Source organism: Molothrus aeneus, chromosome 3, assembly GCF_037042795.1.
Source record: "Molothrus aeneus isolate 106 chromosome 3, BPBGC_Maene_1.0, whole genome shotgun sequence".
In the NCBI taxonomy this organism is placed as follows: Eukaryota; Metazoa; Chordata; class Aves; order Passeriformes; family Icteridae; genus Molothrus; species Molothrus aeneus.
Window position 1 is genome coordinate 51,738,855 of NC_089648.1, and position 20,580 is coordinate 51,759,434.

At 40.9% G+C, this 20,580-nt stretch overlaps 2 protein-coding genes across 3 annotated transcripts in view; one reads left to right on the forward strand and one right to left on the reverse strand.

Annotated features, from left to right (window-relative positions):
• EZR (ezrin) overlaps positions 1 to 6,935 on the forward strand; it is a 37,170-nt gene extending 30,235 nt beyond the window's left edge. The window contains exons 8-13 of the mRNA XM_066545706.1: positions 1,513 to 1,676; positions 2,577 to 2,707; positions 3,409 to 3,569; positions 3,841 to 3,933; positions 4,838 to 5,089; positions 5,423 to 6,935. Coding sequence (XP_066401803.1) covers positions 1,513 to 1,676; positions 2,577 to 2,707; positions 3,409 to 3,569; positions 3,841 to 3,933; positions 4,838 to 5,089; positions 5,423 to 5,587 — 966 coding nt within the window. The 3' untranslated portion in view covers positions 5,588 to 6,935. The remainder of the gene's footprint in view (positions 1 to 1,512; positions 1,677 to 2,576; positions 2,708 to 3,408; positions 3,570 to 3,840; positions 3,934 to 4,837; positions 5,090 to 5,422) is intronic.
• A 1,011-nt stretch (positions 6,936 to 7,946) lies between these two features.
• SYTL3 (synaptotagmin like 3) overlaps positions 7,947 to 20,580 on the reverse strand; it is a 29,550-nt gene continuing 16,916 nt past the window's right edge. For both annotated transcript variants that reach the window (XM_066545708.1, XM_066545707.1), the window contains 8 exons: positions 19,472 to 19,615; positions 16,576 to 16,754; positions 14,310 to 14,412; positions 11,988 to 12,155; positions 11,674 to 11,770; positions 10,325 to 10,433; positions 9,305 to 9,510; positions 7,947 to 8,102 (listed from right to left, as the gene is read on the reverse strand). In XM_066545708.1, coding sequence (XP_066401805.1) covers positions 7,972 to 8,102; positions 9,305 to 9,510; positions 10,325 to 10,433; positions 11,674 to 11,770; positions 11,988 to 12,155; positions 14,310 to 14,412; positions 16,576 to 16,754; positions 19,472 to 19,615 — 1,137 coding nt within the window. In that variant the 3' untranslated portion in view covers positions 7,947 to 7,971. The remainder of the gene's footprint in view (positions 8,103 to 9,304; positions 9,511 to 10,324; positions 10,434 to 11,673; positions 11,771 to 11,987; positions 12,156 to 14,309; positions 14,413 to 16,575; positions 16,755 to 19,471; positions 19,616 to 20,580) is intronic.

The window sequence follows — 20,580 nt, forward strand, 5'->3', positions numbered from 1 at the left end:
GTAGGCTGGGGATGAGGAAAGAAAGGAATTTTTTTATATTTGTATTTGAGTGTTGTGTCCCTTGATTATGGCCTTAAATGACAAATGCAAGCATTATCCATACCATCAGTATTTACTTCCATGGAAGTGAGCTTTGCCTAAGCACAGGACCTGTTCATCACAATGTACAGAAACTGTTTGTTTTTACAGTTACTTGTCAGAAGTAGGAGGGTGGATGAGCAGCTTACAGTCACAATTATCAGGATCAAACCTGTGAGCCTCGGAATGGCTCCAGCAGGATTTAGTGGGAGAGCACAGCACACTGCCCTGACTGCCACTTCTGCAGCCAGTGTGCATTAGGGAAATACATTGGAGAAAATCAGTCTTTGCCAGCATATTCATCTTAATGCCACTTAGGGAGCTTTTAATTGCTTAGTGTGACTTCTAGTTTTCCCAGAGATAGCCACAGTTGTGCTTCTGAGCTCAGGCAATTAAAAACATGGTCACTGCTTCCATTCCTGGTTCCATCTCTTGCTAAGAGTGAGGCAATCCATAGGAGAGTAATTCCAAGGAATGGGCACTGGTTTATGGTGGTAATGTGGCAGCTTGCCCACTATCCATGTAGTACACAGAAAAAGCACAAGTATGTTTATCCACTGTGTAAGTTTAGACTGTGTTGTAGATGTGTGTGGTTGTAGACTCAGAAAAATTATCAGGAAGGTAGTGAACTTGGGCCCTCTGTATCCTTTCCTTAGCTGAGGAAAGATCTTCTAGAAGATCTAGTCTAATTTATAGTTTCTGTAAAAGTCTGATTATAGGACAGGTAATAAGAAATTTGGGAGTGTCCTTTTTACTGAACTAGAAATTTTAGAATATAATTTGTTTTGACACTGCCTGCAATCTGATATTCCAAATAACCCATGTGGCTGGTGGTTAAAAAATTAGTTTTCATTTGACACCCTTCTAACAGCCTAGATCAGCTTAACTAGGAAATGCCATGGAATGGACAAGAATTATATTGAAAGAAATAATAAGATATTAATTATTCTTATTAATATAAAATAATAAGAAATTATCTGAAAAAACACGCAGGGCCTTGAATGTTGATTCAGATAGATTGAGAAATTCTACAAATATGTAGTTATGCTTTGTCTTTCAGTCACAAAACTGCAAGCTGAAAAACTACTCAACACTAGAGGTCTATGTGTTGCCCAGATGTTTACCTGCCAACCCAGAACCTTTTGCAACATCTAACAATCTCCATTTAAATGAGGCTTCATCTATCTGGGATTTTCTCTAAAAGATGCTTTATCTAGAAGAGTAACTTGCACATTCTATGTAGACTTTAAATGGAGAATATAAATCACAATAGTTTTGGCTTCAGAGGATATTTGCAGTCCCTGCTGCTGTGTTTAAATGGTCTTGCATTTATGTCTGGATTAGAATTAAATTAGTGACAAGATGTTCTGTCTGCAGTTAGCTTGGAGGAGAAAGGGTGTTTGGAAGAAACTGACTGTGGTGTCTCTCTCCTAGGACTTTGTGTTTTATGCCCCTCGACTGAGAATTAACAAGAGGATCCTGCAGCTCTGCATGGGCAACCACGAGCTGTACATGCGGCGCAGGAAGCCCGACACCATCGAGGTGCAGCAGATGAAGGCCCAGGCCCGGGAGGAGAAGCACCAGAAACAACTGGAAAGGTGGGCTTGGATACAGGCAGCTGGTGTGGCATGGCAGAAGTAAATGGCACCCTGGTGCCAGGGTTCAGCAAGCAGCTGCATCCATGGGCGAGGCTCCAAGCCATCCCAGGCTCAGGGGGAGCACATGTGGCCCTGGAGCTCTGGAGTATGGGCAGGGACTTGGGGTGTCCTGCAGTGGGACTGTTTTACCCTTCCTGCTTGGCCCTGTGCCCACACAGGCAGCTGTCCTGGCTGCAGCCTCAGGAGCTGCAAGAAAATGTGCAAGTAAAGGCACAGCAGGCTCTGGTGTGATGGTGTGCACCTAGAGAAGGGTTTTCCTGACTCTGGAATGTTGGCATCTGATTTATGGGCTGGGCCATGGGATGTTTGGGAGTAGGGAGAAGCCTTCACAGGGAGCACATATGTGTACTCTGTAAATAGAGAAGGAACTGGGAGATCTCTTACAGGCAAGGAAAAAGGAATAGCAATTCTACCACTGGCTGCAGGTTGCTTATGCTTCAAGAAACCATGCTGCTTTTCTCCTGAACTTGTGGATTGTTTGTCTCTGTTCTCTCAGTCCTGTTGTTTTCATGCCTCCTTAACTTTCCATATGACAGAAGTAACAAAGTTACACCTCTTCTGCCTCTACAAGTCTTTTCCTCTCTGGGTCTAGCAGCTACTTGGTATTCTAAATTTCTGTGCCAACCAACAAAAATACCTCATTTCATAAAAGCATTTGTATCTTAAACAGAGCAAAAATTCTAAAGAGTTGAAGGAACAGCCTATTTCTGTCTTTTGGCTTCTGTTTCGTGGCAGCCACTTTCCCATTGAGCTGCCTGGAGAGGTTCCCAGCCAGCTTTCTTGTCTGGCAGTAGCTTGGGTCTGAAAGTGAGCTTCCAGCATGAAATGTGTTTCTAACAGGAAACAACTAGAAGATGAAAAGAAGAGGAGAGAGACAATTGAGAGGGAGAAAGAACAAATGCTGAGGGAGAAGGAGGAGCTGCTGGTGAGGCTACAAGAGTATGAAGTGAAGACTCAGAAAGCAGAGAAAGGTAAAGTATGTCCTGGCTGACCATGTATTGTGCTCCACAGAGAGGGTGTATGGGTTGTTGCCCATGCCTTGCCTAAATCTGATGACACTGGGATGGCTTGGCAAGACTTACTAATGTCTGTCTGCCAATACAGCTAAATGTACTAATGTGCATCCAAAGGATGAAAGTAGCATAAAATCTGCAGATTTTATTTGGAAACTAAAGGGCAGGAACTCTGTTTTCCCCTGTTGCCAGGAGGATTTAAGTAGCACAGCCTCTTCCAGCAGTGAGCAAGAGTTCAGCCCTCAAGTACTTTTTACTGACTCCTAACAGAAAAGTACTTTGGGAACAAATCTTTCCAGTGAAATGGAAGCTTCTGTTTTAATGCACAGAAGAACACATTGGAGGCAATGACATCTGGTCCATGCAGCAAACTGTCAACAGCAGCAGAGTCATGTCAGTGTTACAGAAGTAACGCAGTTACATGAAGTGTTACAGACTTCAGTGCAAACATCTCGCAGAAGATTTAATTACAATGTGCATCTGACTACTTCTGAATCCAGTTACTTGGTGTATTATGCAAATAATTACTTTGAGGAGCACAGTGAATATTGCAAGTTGAAATAAAGTCCTGTCATGACTCCTGCAGTTACCTAAGAGGCTGAAGTTCCTTAGCTTTGAGCAGACTTTTGGACTAACCACATTGATCTGTCTCTTTGCAGAGCTGTCAGATCAGATCCAAAGAGCCATTCAGCTGGAAGAGGAGAGGAAACGGGCCCAGGAGGAGGCAGAACGCCTGGAAGCTGAACGTTTGGCAGCTCTGCAGGCCAAGGAAGAGCTGGAGAGACAAACTATGGACCAGATAAAGAGCCAGGAACAGCTGGTAAGACTCAGTTATTTTGAGAAGAAGATACACAAGCATATTACTGTGCCCTTGAGTAAGGCAAAGCCATCATGTCCAGGGAAAAACAGTGCAGTGAGGTACTGGGCGGTCATTGTGGCACTGGTTTCTATCATAAGCAATCTAATTTTTAGTTCTTCGTTTTCCTGTTTAGTCTCTATGAGAATTAACAGTATTTTTATTGTGTTTGGTTTTTGGTTGGGTTGGTGTTGTTTCTAAGAGTCCCTGTAATTCCCATTTTATTATTCAACAGGCTACAGAGCTTGCAGAGTATACAGCCAAGATAGCACTTCTTGAAGAGGCAAGGAAGCGTAAAGAGAGTGAGGTTGAAGAGTGGCAAATCAGAGTGAGTATCTGCTTTACCAGTTGCTCTAAAGTTCTGTGCTTAAGCAGAGCATACTGTGGTTCTTAGCCTGGTGTGACTTCTCAAACATGTGGAAGCAAACATCTGTTCAGCAGTGAAAAGGACCAAACTTGTCATGAATGTGCAATGTCTGCAAAACCACCTTTCCAACAACCCTTCAGTCAAAAGTCAGAATGACTTGTATAAAAACCTGTATAAAACCTAAAAATGTGATAATTGTCTTGGAGCCTTGGAGAGAGAGGGGCACATGAATAAATGATGTAATGATAAAATGTCTGAAAACATTACATCAGTCAAGAGAAGATGCTGCAAAAGCAGCCACACTGCAGGTGTCTGTTTTGAGGGGCACGTGCTCTTGTTGGTGGCTTCCTGGTCCCTGGATCAGGAAAGTTTAATAAACTGCTGCACTGAAACCACACAAGTCTCAGAGTGCTGGTGCTCCCAGTGCACTGTAAGACACACGGGAGGGCAGAACCACTGCAGCAGCAGGGGAGGTGACTGCCTGGTGTGTAATTGCACTAAAAATGCCAAATTAGATTCCCAAATTCTTGCTGTGTGGAACCAGTGTGTCTCCAGCCTACAGCTCTTCAAATGGAGAGCAGAATGACAATAACTGTAGCTTCCCATAGAACTTTTTCCTAGGTTGTTTTATGGGAAGAATATTATTTGTTCAGACTCCCTGCACATTACACAGTGGCTGATGATGATAGCATCCCTAGCAAAAAAAAAGTTCTCTAATAATGGAGTACCATGAGCTGCAGACATTTTGTTCTCTCTTGCTTTTCATAGTAGATGGGAAAAACTAGGAAGATAAGCATTTAAGTGTTCATTAAGCTGATTTAAAGCAAGAAATGCATTTAAAATATTTTCCACTCTTTCCCCAAAGGCCAGGGAAGCCCAGGAGGATCTGGTAAAGACCAAGGAGGAGTTACACCTGGTAATGACTGCTCCACCTCCACCCCCACCCCCAGTCTACGAGCCAGTGAATTACCACGTCCATGACAACCTGCACGATGAGGGCTCTGAGTACTCTGCCTACAGCGCCGAGTTCTCCAGCGAGGGCATCAGGAACGACCGCAACGAGGAGAAGCGCATCACCGAGGCGGAGAAGAATGCACGTGTGCAGAGCCAGCTGAGGGTAAGGCACTGCTGGGAGGAGGCAGAGGAATGAAACAGCCCTGCACAACAGGTCATTTCACCACTTGGTTAAACATACAGAGCACGACAGTTTCTCTTTGTTCACATTTCCTATAGGAAGTTTGAAATAAAGGCAAGGTATATAAAAATTACTCTCATTGCTCAAGCTTTGAGATTGCTTAAATCATCCATAATTGTTTTGGAAAGGCCAGGTCATATCCACATCACTCTTCTGTCCAAGCATTAACAACTGTCAGCTCTCCCAAGAGAGCAGGACTGACAGGAGCTGAGAGCTTCTCACAATAACCTGCATTTATTGTTCTGTGTACTGCAGGCACTGACAGATGAGCTGGCCCAGGCTCGGCACGAGGACAAGAGGACCCAAAATGACATCATCCACTCGGAGAACATGCGCCAGGGACGGGACAAGTACAAGACGCTGCGGCAGATCCGGCAGGGCAACACCAAGCAGAGAATTGATGAGTTCGAGGCAATGTAAAGATGCTCGTACAAAGAAGACAGGACTGTGGGAAAGGCAGATCTTAATGCTGTGTTCTTGTTTTGGGGTTTTTGTTGTATTGGTTTTTTGGTTTGTTTTTTTTTTTCTCTGAGGAGAGGTCACTGTATGACTCTTAACCAATGTTCTCTAAACCCAGAGGTGTTTGAATCTCCCCTTTTTTCTGAACCTTCTGTGAAATTTGGTATAGTTTAAAACTTATTGTACCACAGATCCTGGTAACTTGCTCATGCCTTTACTTAGTGCCAAAAGGCCTTATGTCACATCTCTCTTTAAGCAAGACAAATTTTAACAGGCCATGCTTTTATTTAAAGATGTGTGTCCTGTGCAGGTGCTGGATTCAGCCTGGTCTAAAAGATAAGCATCTGTGGGTGAATTTTGTGCCATATGTCTTTGTATTATTAGCTACCATGTAAAGTGTAACAGATGAGAAGACAGGCTGTGGAACTGAGGATTTTCAAGCACCTGTATGTGTGTTGTACATCCACGCACAGGTGCTTGTAAATCCTGCTTTTTCCTTGGTCTTGATGCCCATGTTCCCCCTTCCCTGCCCCCCACACACAAAAGAACTGTCAACACCTCAGAACTCCTTTGTGTAGAAATTAGATATTTTCTAGTTGCTGTTCTCAACTGGAGAAATGGTGCAGTGATGGTTCAGAAGTGACATAGGGACAATGATACCCTCTTCATGTAACAAGTAGCAAATACTCCTGGACTCTACAACACCACTGTGTTTGCATTCCAGCTTCATTACTGATTAGTTGTAGTGTAGTATTTATAAATATATATATAAAACATGCAATATGTGAATTGCAGTACTAGCTAAAGGGAAATAGTTTTGCTCTGTATATTTTGTTACTTTTCAGATTTAATAAGACTTGCATCTGTAAAAATGCCTAAGCAAGACTGTAGTCTGATACAGTGCAGCTGATTATTTACTATAAAGCATTATTTGTAAAGATCATTTTTTTTACTTAATGAAAACTGTTATATGTACACATGATCCAATATATACAATTTTACTGCACCTATTTTTCTAACAAATTTTCTAATTTTTTTAAATGTTTGATTTAAAGTTTCAGACTCCAAAGATGAAGGGACTGCTTGTTTATATCACAGTTGTATTCTCTCTAGTAGAGAGCATTTCTGTGACCATCCTTACCCCACTCTCCCCTTTTTTCCTTGAAAATCTGTTAGAAAGTGAGATACAGTATGTTGTCACCTCTTCATTTACAATATCTATGCTGCGTTATACTTGAGTTGAATCTTGTGTGGGGTTTTTTTATTTGCAGCAGCAACCGTCTAAATAAAAGATCTGCAAAGTAACAAAGGCGATGGAGTGGAGCGTTTCTTGTGTGGGGTGCATTTTGAATAAGTTGTGCTTCTGCTCTTTTAGATCCTGAGCTTAGCTTATGAGTCCCTGTGGTTTTAAATCTCAAATCCTTAAAAACCACACTGACCAAGAAAGGAAGGGTGAATACTTAAAGTAAGGACTAAAAGTATAACACAGCAACACAAGTTACAGTTGTACACAAGAAGTTCCTGCTGACTGTAAAGCTACACCCAAGGCAAGGCAAACTGACCCAGGAGTTTGGCCCTAAGCTTGTGCACATGAAGAAATGATAAACTTAGCTAAACTTTTGTCATGTGCTGTACACCCTACGGCTCAGGGTTGTTAATTCTGTCTTACAGTGGCAGCTGATAAGAAGGGACTTGTTACACCCACCCTTATTCCATTGGCTGTAGTCCCACCCTGCTACTGACAGGGAATTAATACATTTAACTTTCTAAGCACCAGGCTATAGCACACACTTGAGAGACGTGGCCACAGGCCAAAGCTTTTTAGGATCACGTGAAATAAAGTGGCAGTGTGGTTAATGCTGAAGCACAGAGGCATTAGCATCACCCGTTTGCAGCAAGCAGACAAAGATAAGCTGGTTTTGCATTCTGTGGCTAAAACATCAATGTAAGAGTGAAACAATGTAACTTTCTTGTTGTAACAGTTATTTTTTTCAGAAGTAGACCGAGTTGTGATTTAAATAAAATAGTAACAGTTCTGCTAGGCCTGGAAATGGAAAGCTGCACATTGTCTGGCTGCTGCTGCTTTGACAGCATCTCAAACTGAGGCTGTCACTCCTCAAGAAACTATATTATCCTTACACTCCAGCTAGAGACACAGGCTAAAGCCTTAACTTTTGAAGAAATAAAACATTCAGAATGTCACACACGTTCAAATACACAATTCTATTCCCAAAAAAACTGGAAGAGGTGCTATTGCAGTGTACTTTTTCCAGAACTGAAGTGTATGTACCACTTCAGTTTAAAACATCGGACATCAAAAAGGAAAGGTTTTGTCTGATAATCTCTCATGATTTAAAGTTTTCCTTATTTGAATGCAGTACAAGTGTGAAGTCCATCCATGTGTTTGGGTTGTGGAGCACTTCCTGCCATTGGAGCACTCCCTGAGCAGCAAGGTCCATAGAGCCAAAGAATTCCTCTGCAAGAAAGCAAAAGGAAAAATCAGAGTTACTTTTCACTTGGCCTTACCCAACTCCTGGCCAACCCTTTCACCCACTTCAGTAATTTCAGCTGTTCTGCAGCTCCTGAGGCACTAATTGCAATAAAGGGGATTTATACTTTTGAACTTTCATTTACATCCTGTTAAACTGGGAGCACTTTCTGAAGAGTGCAACCTGCAGCAGAGGAAAAGTTTTTGGCTGTATGACTAAAAGCAGAAGAGCAAGTGTGCATGCTCATAATAGCAGAATGGCACTAAGCCTCCTGCTTCAGTTCATTCCATGTTTAGGACTTGGATCACTTACAAGCAGATAGTCCCTGCTCTAGCAGGAAGGCAAATGCTGGCTTTTGGATAAGGATAAGCAAAGCAACTTCATGAGGAAGCCTGCATGACATTGAGCTACCACTAGTGATAATACTCCTGTAAACTGCATGCTGATACCAAAACAACATTTGACCCTCTCCTCTCAAATACTGAAACCCAGGGCACTTAACTCATTGGGAGAACAATTTTGAGCAACCTTCAAGGGACAATGCTTCCCTGCTCAACTACCAGTGAAACAGGGCCTATTTAGTGAGCAGAGACAGACACTGCTCAGCCCTGAGAAGGAAAGCTCACTCTTACGTTAGAGCAGAGCCCAAATCTTCAAACATCCAATAGCCCCTTTGAAGAAAGTGTTACCTCCTGTATTTCATTGATTGGATTGATTTGTGGATATAAAGTAATAAGCACAGACATAAGCAAGGTTTGAGTCTATGAGATGATTAGTTCTCTTGCTTCCTTTTGATGGGAAGTTATTGAAAATAAGCCAATTCATACAAAACATCTAAATGAATAAGTCTTTAGAAATGTGTAGAGCTCTGTGTGAGTTAGAGCACACAATTTCTGTGCTTGTCTTAGCATGGCTCTGACCCATAAAAATCACCATGCTAACAAATGGCTTTCCTGAAAATTTCACTGACAAACTTGATTTTCTGCACAGACCTGAAGAGAAGCACCTGTATCAATTCTTGCATGATCAGAGCCCAGGACTGAAGTTGCTCAGGACAGAGGCTGGGACTGCATGCTAGGCATGTGAAAGCAGGTAATAAATAGCATAGTGTAATTTATTATAGCTTGGGATGTAAACTAAATGCACTTTTCCCCAAATTACATTCAACTTTCAGTGATAGAGAACTTACTTGCACCAAGCTTGGCTCCTCCTAGGAATTGATCACTTGAGCTGAAAATTGACTTGTGCCAGACAGTCAGGTGTAGACATGATTGCTGTAGCTGAGCTGGGGTCACACCATCAAAGACAAACAAGTGTTTCCACTGTGGACAGGCTTCTTTCTTCAGGACAGGAGACTTTTGCTTTACCTCTGCTTGGCCTGGAAGGATAAGACAACTTCCCCCACCCCCCAATAAAAAAGAGTTCAGCAAGGTTACTGATTTCTCAAGCAGAAAACAGAACATTTTGATAACCGAATAGAGGTTAGAGGGCTTAACTAGAGCCCGTTGGCTTGCCCTAAATAGCAAAAAAGTTCAGCCTTAGTGAAAGGCAGAAGAACATGGTGCTCTTGTGTTGATTTTGGGAGCTGCACCTTTTCCTGCCAGCCTTTAGTGCAGGTGCAAATAGGCTCTTGTAGTCTGCTTTGACTCTGCTGTCACTGACTGCTGAAGGAGTCTTTGCTCCACGGGCTGCTACCCAACAGTGCCTCAAACCTAACTTTTGGGAAATGAAATGCCCACCCATTTCACCAAAGGTGGGGGCCACAACAGGTGAAATGGCTTTGTGAGATGTAAGTTTACCCCAGTATCATCCTTCCAGTGGCATCTGATGCCTGACAGCAAGGAAGTAAAACAATCCCACATACAAGCTACTCAGCACACTGAAGAAAAATTCAGTTCCTTTGCTTTGGAAATGTCAAGAAGAGGATAAAATTCTCAATGTATCCAGAGCAAATACTTAATTCTGCAAAGGCACAGGTGAAAATGTGACAACAGCCTCTTTATTTGCACCTTTTTTCCCATCACTACCCTGCAAACTGCTGCTGCTCTGCAGACACCCAAGTGTCACCATTTCCAGGAAGTCTGATTAAAAGTATGGGCAATGCCACTTTCCCATGCCAATCTCCTGCTGAAAACATGTTAATATGTCCATTTGCATGGAACACATGTGACAGTCTTTATTTATTTGAAGTGCTAGGTCTCAGACATACCCTTTAACAAAGGAGTTCAACATTCCAGCTGATCTCAGCATGGGCAAGTTCTTGGCCCCAAATATCATAACCTGAAGCTGGCAGTTGAGAACTCCTTGGTCTTTGTTTCCTGAAAAAGGAGCACTTATCACATGAAATGCCCAGTTAGTTCAGCTCATAGCTTAAGATGCTGCTAAAAGCAAGCAGGTGAATGCCTAAGTGGCACTACTGAGATAAGGAGTCATAAGGCTGGACTAGGAACATTTCAAAGATTTGAATGTTTGTACAGTGAATGATTCACACACAAAGCAAACCAAGCAGTGAGTGGCAGGCTGCTTTGTGATCCCTGTTCCAAAGACAAAGCTTTCTGTTGTTTGTGAAAAGCAAATAAAGGGCAGTACACACAGAAGCATTTCTCTGGAATAGTCAGAAGCAGTGGAGAAAGCCAAAGCCATGGTGTGGTACTGCTCCACTCACAGCTCAAGGCACAGAGCAGACCTAAAAACACAGGCCTGCATAGGGAAGAACAACAGAAGACACAGAGTTGGTAACTTTGGGGTCATTTGGAAAGCAAAGGGAACAAAAATAACAAAACAGTTAATTAGAGATTCCTATTGGTCTCTACCTGTTGCTGTGGTCCTGACACAGAGAGCACTACTGGAGCTCTGAATGTCTGTACACCTCACTGAGGTCTAGGGAGGTAAGGAAAAGGAGGTTTTCCTATCCCTCCCTCCCAAAGTGTTTATTTCACTCCAGCAGCACGTGCTTGCTCTTAGTGTACCTTACAAGTTTTCATTACTAGAAACTGAATCTTGACTCTACATTTTGAACCTAACACCTTTCAAGTGAAACAATTTCCCTAAGATGAGACCAAGGGTGCTGGTCTGGTATCCTTGTAGATACTTCCCTTCCAAATTTTCCCCAAATTGGCAGTCTCTGCCCTGGACAGCAGAACTGCTGTTTCAACTGCAGAATAACCTCTACTGGTAACATCATGACAGGCACAAGTTTGGAAAACAGCTGGATGCAACATACTGCTGCCATTATAATGTACGACTTTTGTTGGCATTAAAAAGAACAAATATAAAAAGCTTGAAAATCTTTTGATTCTAAATAGTCTAAGATATAAAACACCATAAAGCACCATTTGCTGTAGCTGTTAAAAAACCTATACAGGAATATTACATGGACACTTTGCCTGTCCTTCATTGATGTCAGTTCTTTTCTAGCCAAGGAATTCACAGAATCATTTATGTTGGAAAAGACCTCTAAGATCATTAGAGGATCTGTTAATTAGGATCTTGAGCAACTAAATCATTAGGATCATAGAGCAACTGTTAAGCAGTTGTGCATGCCAAAATATTTTATACCTTCAGACTGGAGGTTCTGACACTGGGCTGGTACCGACAGCCTTGCAGACACGAGGAGTTCAGCACTGTACTGGATAAGATCTTCAGGCTTCTCAAGCTGAAGAAAGGGACACACAGGAGTCTGCATTACTGCAATCATTCTCACAGCTTATTCTCACATCTTTCTCACAGCTTAGTTGTGTTGCCAACACATCTTGCTAATGGGCTGGATTGACAGCACCTTCCCCTCGATGATCTCATAGGGGTGATCTTTCTCACAGCTTTCACCACATCTTGCTCTTAAGGTACAATTAAGCACAAAAACTTGGGATCACCTTGGGTTTGAGTGGGTACCAGTCAAACTGCATCGAGTCCTCTTCAAAATTCCATGCTGCCAGGGGAATCAACACTTCCCCCAAAAACACCCTGTATTTGAGAGCTCCTGCATGCCACACAGAGATCTGAAGCTGCCGACTTCTCAGCTGGGAGTGTTCAATCTTGTACTAGAAAGACAAACACCATTTACAGAGCAATGCACAGGATGAATGCAGCCCAAGCTCATGACCTGCTCCCAGGAAACCCAGTCACAGCATGACTGAAGGCCTCTGGATGCAGACAGAGCCATGTTGTCTGACTGTGCTGTGCAATCTGAAAAAAATTATTTATTATACATGCTTAATAATGCTCATTCAAATAGGAAACAACATTCCAGGAATACCTTGACCTGCCTTGCTAAAGTTTTGGATTATAAATTCAAATAACTCTTGACCATTTTTGCTGGGGTTTTGGGGTTTGGTCTTTTGGGTTTTTTGTTTTGGTTTTTTTGTTTCCTTTTTTGGTTTGGGAGGAGTCTTGGGAGTTGTGGGTTTTGGGTTTGTTTGGGTTCTTGGGTTTCTTGTTTGTGTGCTTCATTTATATACATATATATGTTTATACATATATATATTTCTGTTTATACTCCCAGCAGAATGTGGATGGTTCTTAAATTCCCATTCTGGTCAGTGGACATCTACTTAAAGCAGTCAGCAGGGGCAAGGAAGTAATTCATCTGATGACTAATGAAAGCCTTGATCCACTCTCCAAACATAGTTAGAGCCCTTTGAGACATTGCTGGGTATCTAATACACCCCCTGAGACTGCCAAACCCAGCCCACAGGTGACCTGCATGGAAAGCTGGAGGCAATGGCACAGGCAAGGAAATCAGTACCCATATTTAAGCTGCTGAATCACAAGCTGGGTGTGGGCTCTGTGGCTCATCACCCTGAGTCACCCTGGGCTCCAGGGACTCCCAAGAGCTCTCACACAGCCCTCACACTTGCAGCTACCTCCAAATGCAGGTGCCTTAACCTGCAGCTGAATCCCACCCAGTTGGATGTCAGTGTCATGATGGAGCTCACCTGCAGCAGTGCTATGCACTTTTGACCATTTCTGCTACTTTGGATAAACTAATAATTAAACTATTTTTAAATATTTCTAAGTGAACACTTTTAAAGTTTATGCAGCCAGCTCAGGCATGGCTCTCACTCTGCTTAATCACTTCTGCATGACTGGCCTTGAAAAACTACTATAAAATTAGGACCAGTGATTTCAACTTCTGGCCATTTTTTCTGCCAGTTTAAACACTACAGAGAGGGCTTTGGGCTGTATAAGGATCACATACATTACAAAAATCCTTTTATGTTATTATCAAACTTTAACTATTGTCTTTACAAACATTTTGCTTGTTTCACTCACTATTGATTCTTGATGTTCACTCACCCCAAGAGTTGGGGGTAACACTAAAACTTTTGTGTAGTTCAAGAAGCAACACAAGTTTGCCTCTCCACTAACTTTGCCTCATATCTCTTCCAAGACAATATATTACTGAAGAACTCACCATCTTATGTTCCTACTGCAGCTTGCCAAAGCACACACACACACCAAAATGGTTTACAGTGACCTGAATACAGAAGTGGAGCTGGGAAAGCTGGGAACAACCAAACTAAGGCAGGCTCTCCTGGCTGACAGCACTCAGCTTTGTATTTAATGAGGTGTCTGGGAAGTAAGAATAATGATTCCCGTTTCCTATACACAATTCTAACAAGGATGCAAGAAGCAATACTGAAAGGCATTAAGGAGTCGAAATCATAACTACTCTTCTCTACTGGGATAATTAATGTTTGAAATGAGACAGTACAAAGAAAGAGCCTGGCATCAGCTGCAGAGGGAAAAGGAAGGAGACATTGTTGAGAGATGGTGGATTTCAGCTGGGACACAGATAAATGTGAATGGAGAGACACGTCCAGGGGCACTGACCAAAGGGGTATCACTTGAAAAGGATATTTGTGTAAAATTCCAACTGTTCTCCAATACACTCAGTTTCTGAATGTACAAGAAAAAGCATCTATGGAAGACACTTTGCTTTTGCCACGTGGTAAATCAGACCAATACTGGTATTCACTAAAAGTACTTTCTTGGACAAAGGCAGACTTCTCTAATGGTTTGCAATTTACTGTTGCAGCTCCAAAAGCAACTCTCTCTTATTTAGACTGAAAATCCATAATTTTTAAACTTATTCTTTTCAATGGTTCCTAAATTTGTCCCATCAGGTCAGTTCAGAACATGCAGGATTGTACCATGGAAATGCACACTTAGCAGCATGGGATTACAAACCGTACCTTCAAAGTCTCATCAAACTCTGGATCCACCGTGTTCTTTTTGACAGCTGTCTTCCTCTTGCTCCAAGGAGACTTATCAGGAAGTAAATAAACCTTCACATACCTTGGAGATAAAGATACATGGAAAGTGATCAGAAGGAGCAGGGAGGATCAAATGAAAAAAAACAATTAGATGAGAGGAGATTTTTCTTCATTCTTAAGCAACTTTATTGACTTTGGAAGTTCCCAAGCAATAAAATGGCAAAATATTATTTATATATTTTCTCAATATCCTTGTGGATATTCAGCTATCTTTGTGTACCATCCAGCTAATGTGTTTCAATTCCATTGTAGTTGGGGAGGGATTAAGATCTGAATAGGAATCCTCTTGTCATTCTCTTGGCCTCTGATAAAGCAGTCCCCTAAAGAAGTCACCTTGTCAGTTGTAGTGAAAGCTTTATGATAAAAATAAACAGCATATTATGTGCTCAAAGGAAAAATGTAAACTCAATCAACTTCAGAATCACTGCTACTTGTACCCCAACATTCATGAAGAAAATCTCATCTTCACATCAGGTAAACAATACAGAATAACTCAGAGGTCTTACAAATGCTAATTATTCTAACAGCCACTAGAACAAAAATGCGAGATTGTCTCAAGGGCTCAGAATTGCCCTGACATTGATTCAAGAAAAACCAGCCAAAAAAAAATTTCTGGAAGCTGAGTTGGACCAATATCAAGCACCAATGATTCATACCCAAAGTTTCTCAAGTGTAGGTCAAGCAAACACTAATACTTAAATATTTCCCTTAGTATCAGTTCACTGGCCTGTACTTGTGTTATGGCTTCAAAACTAAAGAATTTCAGCAATAGAGAGTGCTTCTAGCCTGTCAGGGAAAGGAGCAGCTGTTTACACAATATAAAACATTTTTAACTGTACTTAAACATATTTCAGATATTATGATTTAAATTAATTTTAAAAGACCCTCTTGATTAACTTACTGGGCAAATAAAATCAGCTGTATCTCATATCATCAATGCAGAACTTACACATATTCCCTATTTTTTCCAAATTGATCCATAGGTAAAGCTAGTTTTTAAAATATACAGGTACTAGAAGATTTAGCCACTTGTTCTATGAGCCCAGATCATTTTAATTAAAACATAGCCAGCCAGACTTCAAACCAGCAAATAAACTAAATAATTAATCAGGTTTTAACATCAGTTAAAAGCCTGCTTTTCAGCAAGCATGTCAAATAAGTGTGCTGCACTTTTTCATCTGGCTTGGAAACCAACAGAGATATATAAATATATACCCATAGAGAACATTACTGCACAGCACTTCCCTCATTGCCTTTCAGGCTTCCTGCAACTGTTTGCCTGGCTTAATTACCAGGGGACTTAGAGGACCTTGACCCACTTCTGAAGTGCTCCAAACAGCCCTTCTCCACAGGCTGCTCTTCCAGCAAGGCACTGCTCATCACCAAGCTTGTCTTTATAAATATTCTCTGGAAGATCTGCACAAAATCTATTGTCCTTCTAGGTGAAGGTGACTGCAAGTCCACAATTCCAACGTGGGCCCTCAAATGATCAAACATGGTGAGACAGCAGGGGCAAGAACAGGTAGTCAGGGATTCTACCTGGTCATTTTCTGTCAGTGGTTACTGCATGGTCAGAGAGAACTGTTTAGTGATAAACAGAGAAATCACCAAGGCTTAATTATCCCACCAAGATTTTCTGCGGCATGTTTTATGCACAGAAATATCTACTTCTTCCTCTTAAAATGGTGCATAATTATTAAACAGCTTTAGATTTTAAAAATATGTTGTAGCAGCTGAAATGTTTCCAGAAGATGGAAGAAATGTTATCAGAGAAGATGGAAGCACCCAAGCAGTATAGCAATCACCCAGTGACCCACAATGGGTCAGCAGATGAATTAGAAACAGGACATCTCATGTTTCAGCCACAACTTAGGAATTAAAAACTGAATAGCTATTCCTGAGGCCAAAAGGTACTCACCAGCAACACACATCCACAGCTGCCTGCTCACAGACAGGGAAAGAGAATTCCTAGCAGAAAATGGTCAGAATGGAACGGGAACAGGTATGAAACCTCTTTGTCTTGCAGTGTGCATCTGTACAAAGGGTTGGTGTGTATGTTGGATGTTCTGAAGGTGCCAGTATTGCATACAATCATACATAAATCCATTTCACTCAGAACATGCATCAGTATTGTAAAAACCAGAATGTTTTCCTTATGTTCCTTCTTCTCTACAAAAATACTTACGGGTTACACTTTTTTCTCTTCTCCTCTCCATAAGCCAGGCTCTTGCATCCCTTGATGCAGATTTCCAAGATGCAAGCTCTGAAGTTGTACTTTAAGGCAAACTCTATTTCTCCTGTGATGTTAGCCTTGCCAAAATTTCCAGACTCAGTGCAAGTGCTGCTAAGACTATACAAACTCCCCTAAGAAAAGACAAACGTTTGGTAAAAGCAGCTTCAGATCAAACAGGACAAAACATTTATTGCCCTCAGTAGTATCTTTACAGATATCACTGGAAAGCTACTGCAATTCATGAAATTTAGGGTAATCTTTATAAAACATTCCATTGCTTCCATAACATCCCTGAAAATCACAACTGTAATTACAATTCTACTGCTTTGCCCTCTTCTCTTCAGTAAACTTTCTAGGCTGAGAAAATGCTTTAAGTAACTTCTGGATCTAGAAACTGTTTCCAAATAAAACTGCTATGTTGCTTCCCATGAGAAAAATGGGCTAAGTACTTGAAAGAGAGTAAAAATACCCTCTGAAATCCAAAAACATTAAAAAACCCACATTGAATCAGACGTTTTTAATACATAGCTCATAGTAGGGTACACTACCAAGACATTTGGTTCTACCATGTATTAGAGGAAATACCAAAGTGGCCTGTACTTCCAGTAAAAATGGTCCACAAGATGTCCCAATTCCATATTAAAATTATGTATTCTGTATTGCAGACCATTCAGGAGAGATTAAAACATTCTTCCAGCTGTTGTATGTAGGTGCATAAAGATGTTCCCTAGCTGAGCTCAGCCACTTTGTTCTCTTTCATTTACTTCCACCTTTGGGACAAAGGTTTGGATGCTTTACATGTGTGAATGGACCATACATAAAGAGCACTTGTGGCTAGCATTGACAGAAGGCAGGACACTGCAAAGCAGGAAGAGATCAATCTTTTGTATGGTCCAGCCCACACAAGTAACTCTATTGCCTTCACCTTAACAAATTATCAACTCAGAACAGTTTGATCTCCATTCATTTATAATGATATTCTTTAAGGTGAGCCCTAGAAACTTTTTACACAGCATTTGTCACGAAGGCACCACTGTTGTAATCAGTTTCTCAGCAACACTGCCCTAGATTGCTAAGATATCTGTGTTAGATCACTCCTCCCCCTGAAAATAAACACCAACCCACACAGGACTGGTTAGCCAAGGAGTTCTGCATTGCACAACCCAGCAGCTACAAGTGCAAAGCAGTGTTTGCAAGATCATATCTCTCTGCTGTGGAGATGCTTTTCTTCCTTTGTACAGCATGAAAATACTCATTTCACACGAAGGGATTTATTAGATTAAAGAGGCTATCTGCTCTCTCTTTTCAGCTCTAAGCAACACACACATGTCAAAAGAAGGGTCGGAGTGCTTACTGAGGAAGTCAAAAGACTGTTTTGACCCGATGCTTGTCACAAATAATGTTGCTCCCTTCACAAGAAGTGTATCAGTGTAATCAGTCTAACTTGCAGCTTTGTTCAGCTCTGCACTTTCATTCCTGAACATATTTTTATTCACCAGACCAGAAAATGGTTTTTTTCCACCAAAATCTATTATGGCAATGGAATGCAAACAGTTCTGTCCTAAGCTCATATGTCCCAAAACAAAATCTGTGAAAGCCTCTCATATGTATTCCACAGAACACCCTATTTATTTAGGAAGGCTGGATAGGTGTTATGATTAATGATGTTTGGACTGAATATCACTACATATGTCTCCCACCTGATCAGGCATCCCACACATTTTATGTGGAAGTCATCACTTTAGGTTCAGTGAGCAGGGATTTAGCAATGACTTAACGTATTGTACTTCTGCTGGCATGGCTGGGAGCAATGCCATCTGATGTTCTGGAAGATACATTTTTTATGGAGTGTCCTTCAACATCCAACAATTACCCATAAAGAGAAAGTTAATGGATTTTGACCTCCACCTTTATAAGACAGCAGAAAATATTTCAGTTTTAAGACTGAGCTTTCTGTAGCCCAGCTCAAATGGTTGTCATTAGAAGCACAAATGTAACAAAAACTGTTTTCCATTTGTCAGCTTAACACCTTAGACTCCCCAGTGTAATGAACTACAAGAGAGCACCTAGGTCCCTGTGTGTGTTTCTGCTTCTCTGTCAAGTGAGCAGCCTGATTTAACTGTGAGTCCCTAAGCCATTTGAGTTCCCTTCTTTACAAGATCAGTCAGGAATTCTTTGGATACTTCACCTTGCTTAACCTCATCACTAATAGATAGAAATTAGCTTCCACAGTTAATCACAGAGGCTTGAAAGCACTGTGCTGAATTCATTTATAACCAGCTTCCTTCTCTCTCATTTGCAGTATTCAAAATGCCATCCAACAGAGGATGATTCAATGTCATCCCCTAAGCCTATGAACTGCTCCCCTGGCTTCCATCACTGTCAGTTTCCTCTTCATTCACTGGCATTCTGACATTTGAATTTCCACTGACATTTCCAATACCACAGTTCCTGCAGATTGACAAAACCCTTCTGGTAAATGAAGCTTGAAGAGAAAAAGCCAGATACTAGGTGAGAAAGTACCACATTCATAATCCCAATCCTAATAATCAAATGGGAAGAATATTAGCTGCATTTGCAAAATTCAGAAGAAGCTATTATTAATTATTCATTATCAGTGGATGATATATCCATCAATTATCCATTATTAATTTGCCTCATGCTTCAAAAGGTTCACAGTGTTACTATGAGGACTGTGCCAAAGGCATCAGTCTTTCATCAGATACAAACTCAAATGCAATTCTTCCTTCATTTTGTGATATAATCCAAAATATACCAACATTCTGCACAAGCTTTTCTATCAGTTCCCTTTAAACACCTCTTCTGTTGGGTTTCACCTTTAACTTACATGTTTTTTGCCATCACAGAAAACTGTATCACTCATGGGACTGGTTGTTATGTCTTCTTCTTCCTTGCAACTTCTTTTGCTCTGAGTTTCACTGTCATTTCGGGCCCCAGTGATGAGCTGTTGCAGACTGGGTGTACTTTTCATCTGTAAGAAATTCAGAAAGTATTTTTTTTTTCAATTTAAGAGAAATGTCCTGATTCAAGAATGTTATCAGAAGAAAACTCAGTAAATATCTACAACTGACTCTGATTAAGGTCATGCAAGTGGCAGACCTTCAAAGATAATGTAGCAACTTAATTTAAATGTTGATTTATAACTCTCTCAACCCAGTTAGTGGTACACTCATTATATTAATAATTTTTAAAAATCAACATACCACCAGCTAATCTAAGGGTCACAACCACAGCAATTACTAACAGCAGTCTACTAATAACACATCAAAAGTAGAAATATATTAATAAAAGTCCTTGTTAGGCCTTAACAAAACAGTAATTTTGGAAGAAAATATAATCTTGCCTCCAGGAAATTAAAAACTGTGTTTTGCAATATGTATGACACATGCCCATATTTACTTATGCAAGAATAAACATAAGTTGAAAGAGATTTGAAAATAGAAACAGACTGACAAGTTCCTTTCTCTTTGTTTATAGAAAAAGTTTAAATTTCCAAGGTGTTCTTGACTTTGCTTTGACTAAGTCCATTCACCTTTCCAATTTTCCCATGAAAACCCTGATAATTTCTGAGTTATATATCTATATATATCAATCAAAACTCCTTGAGATTTATCTTCAGCCACCTCTGTTGCCAAGAACAACAGCTAATCGAATGAAGTGCTGAAATACAAATACATAGGGCTGGAAATATGCTCAAAATATTGGTGTTTGTGGCACACCACTTCCTGGGGATAATACAATCTATGAAAAGTATGTTGACATCTCAATGGATAGGAAAAAAGCAAAGTAAGAAATTTTACATGGTTAGGATCTAAGAAAATAACTTGTTTTAAAAAGGTGTGTAACAGATTACCTGAAATACTAAAAAGAATATAGTGTGACTGAATCAATAGCAAGGATTAGGACTTATTTGCACAAAGGAAACAGGAAAGGTGA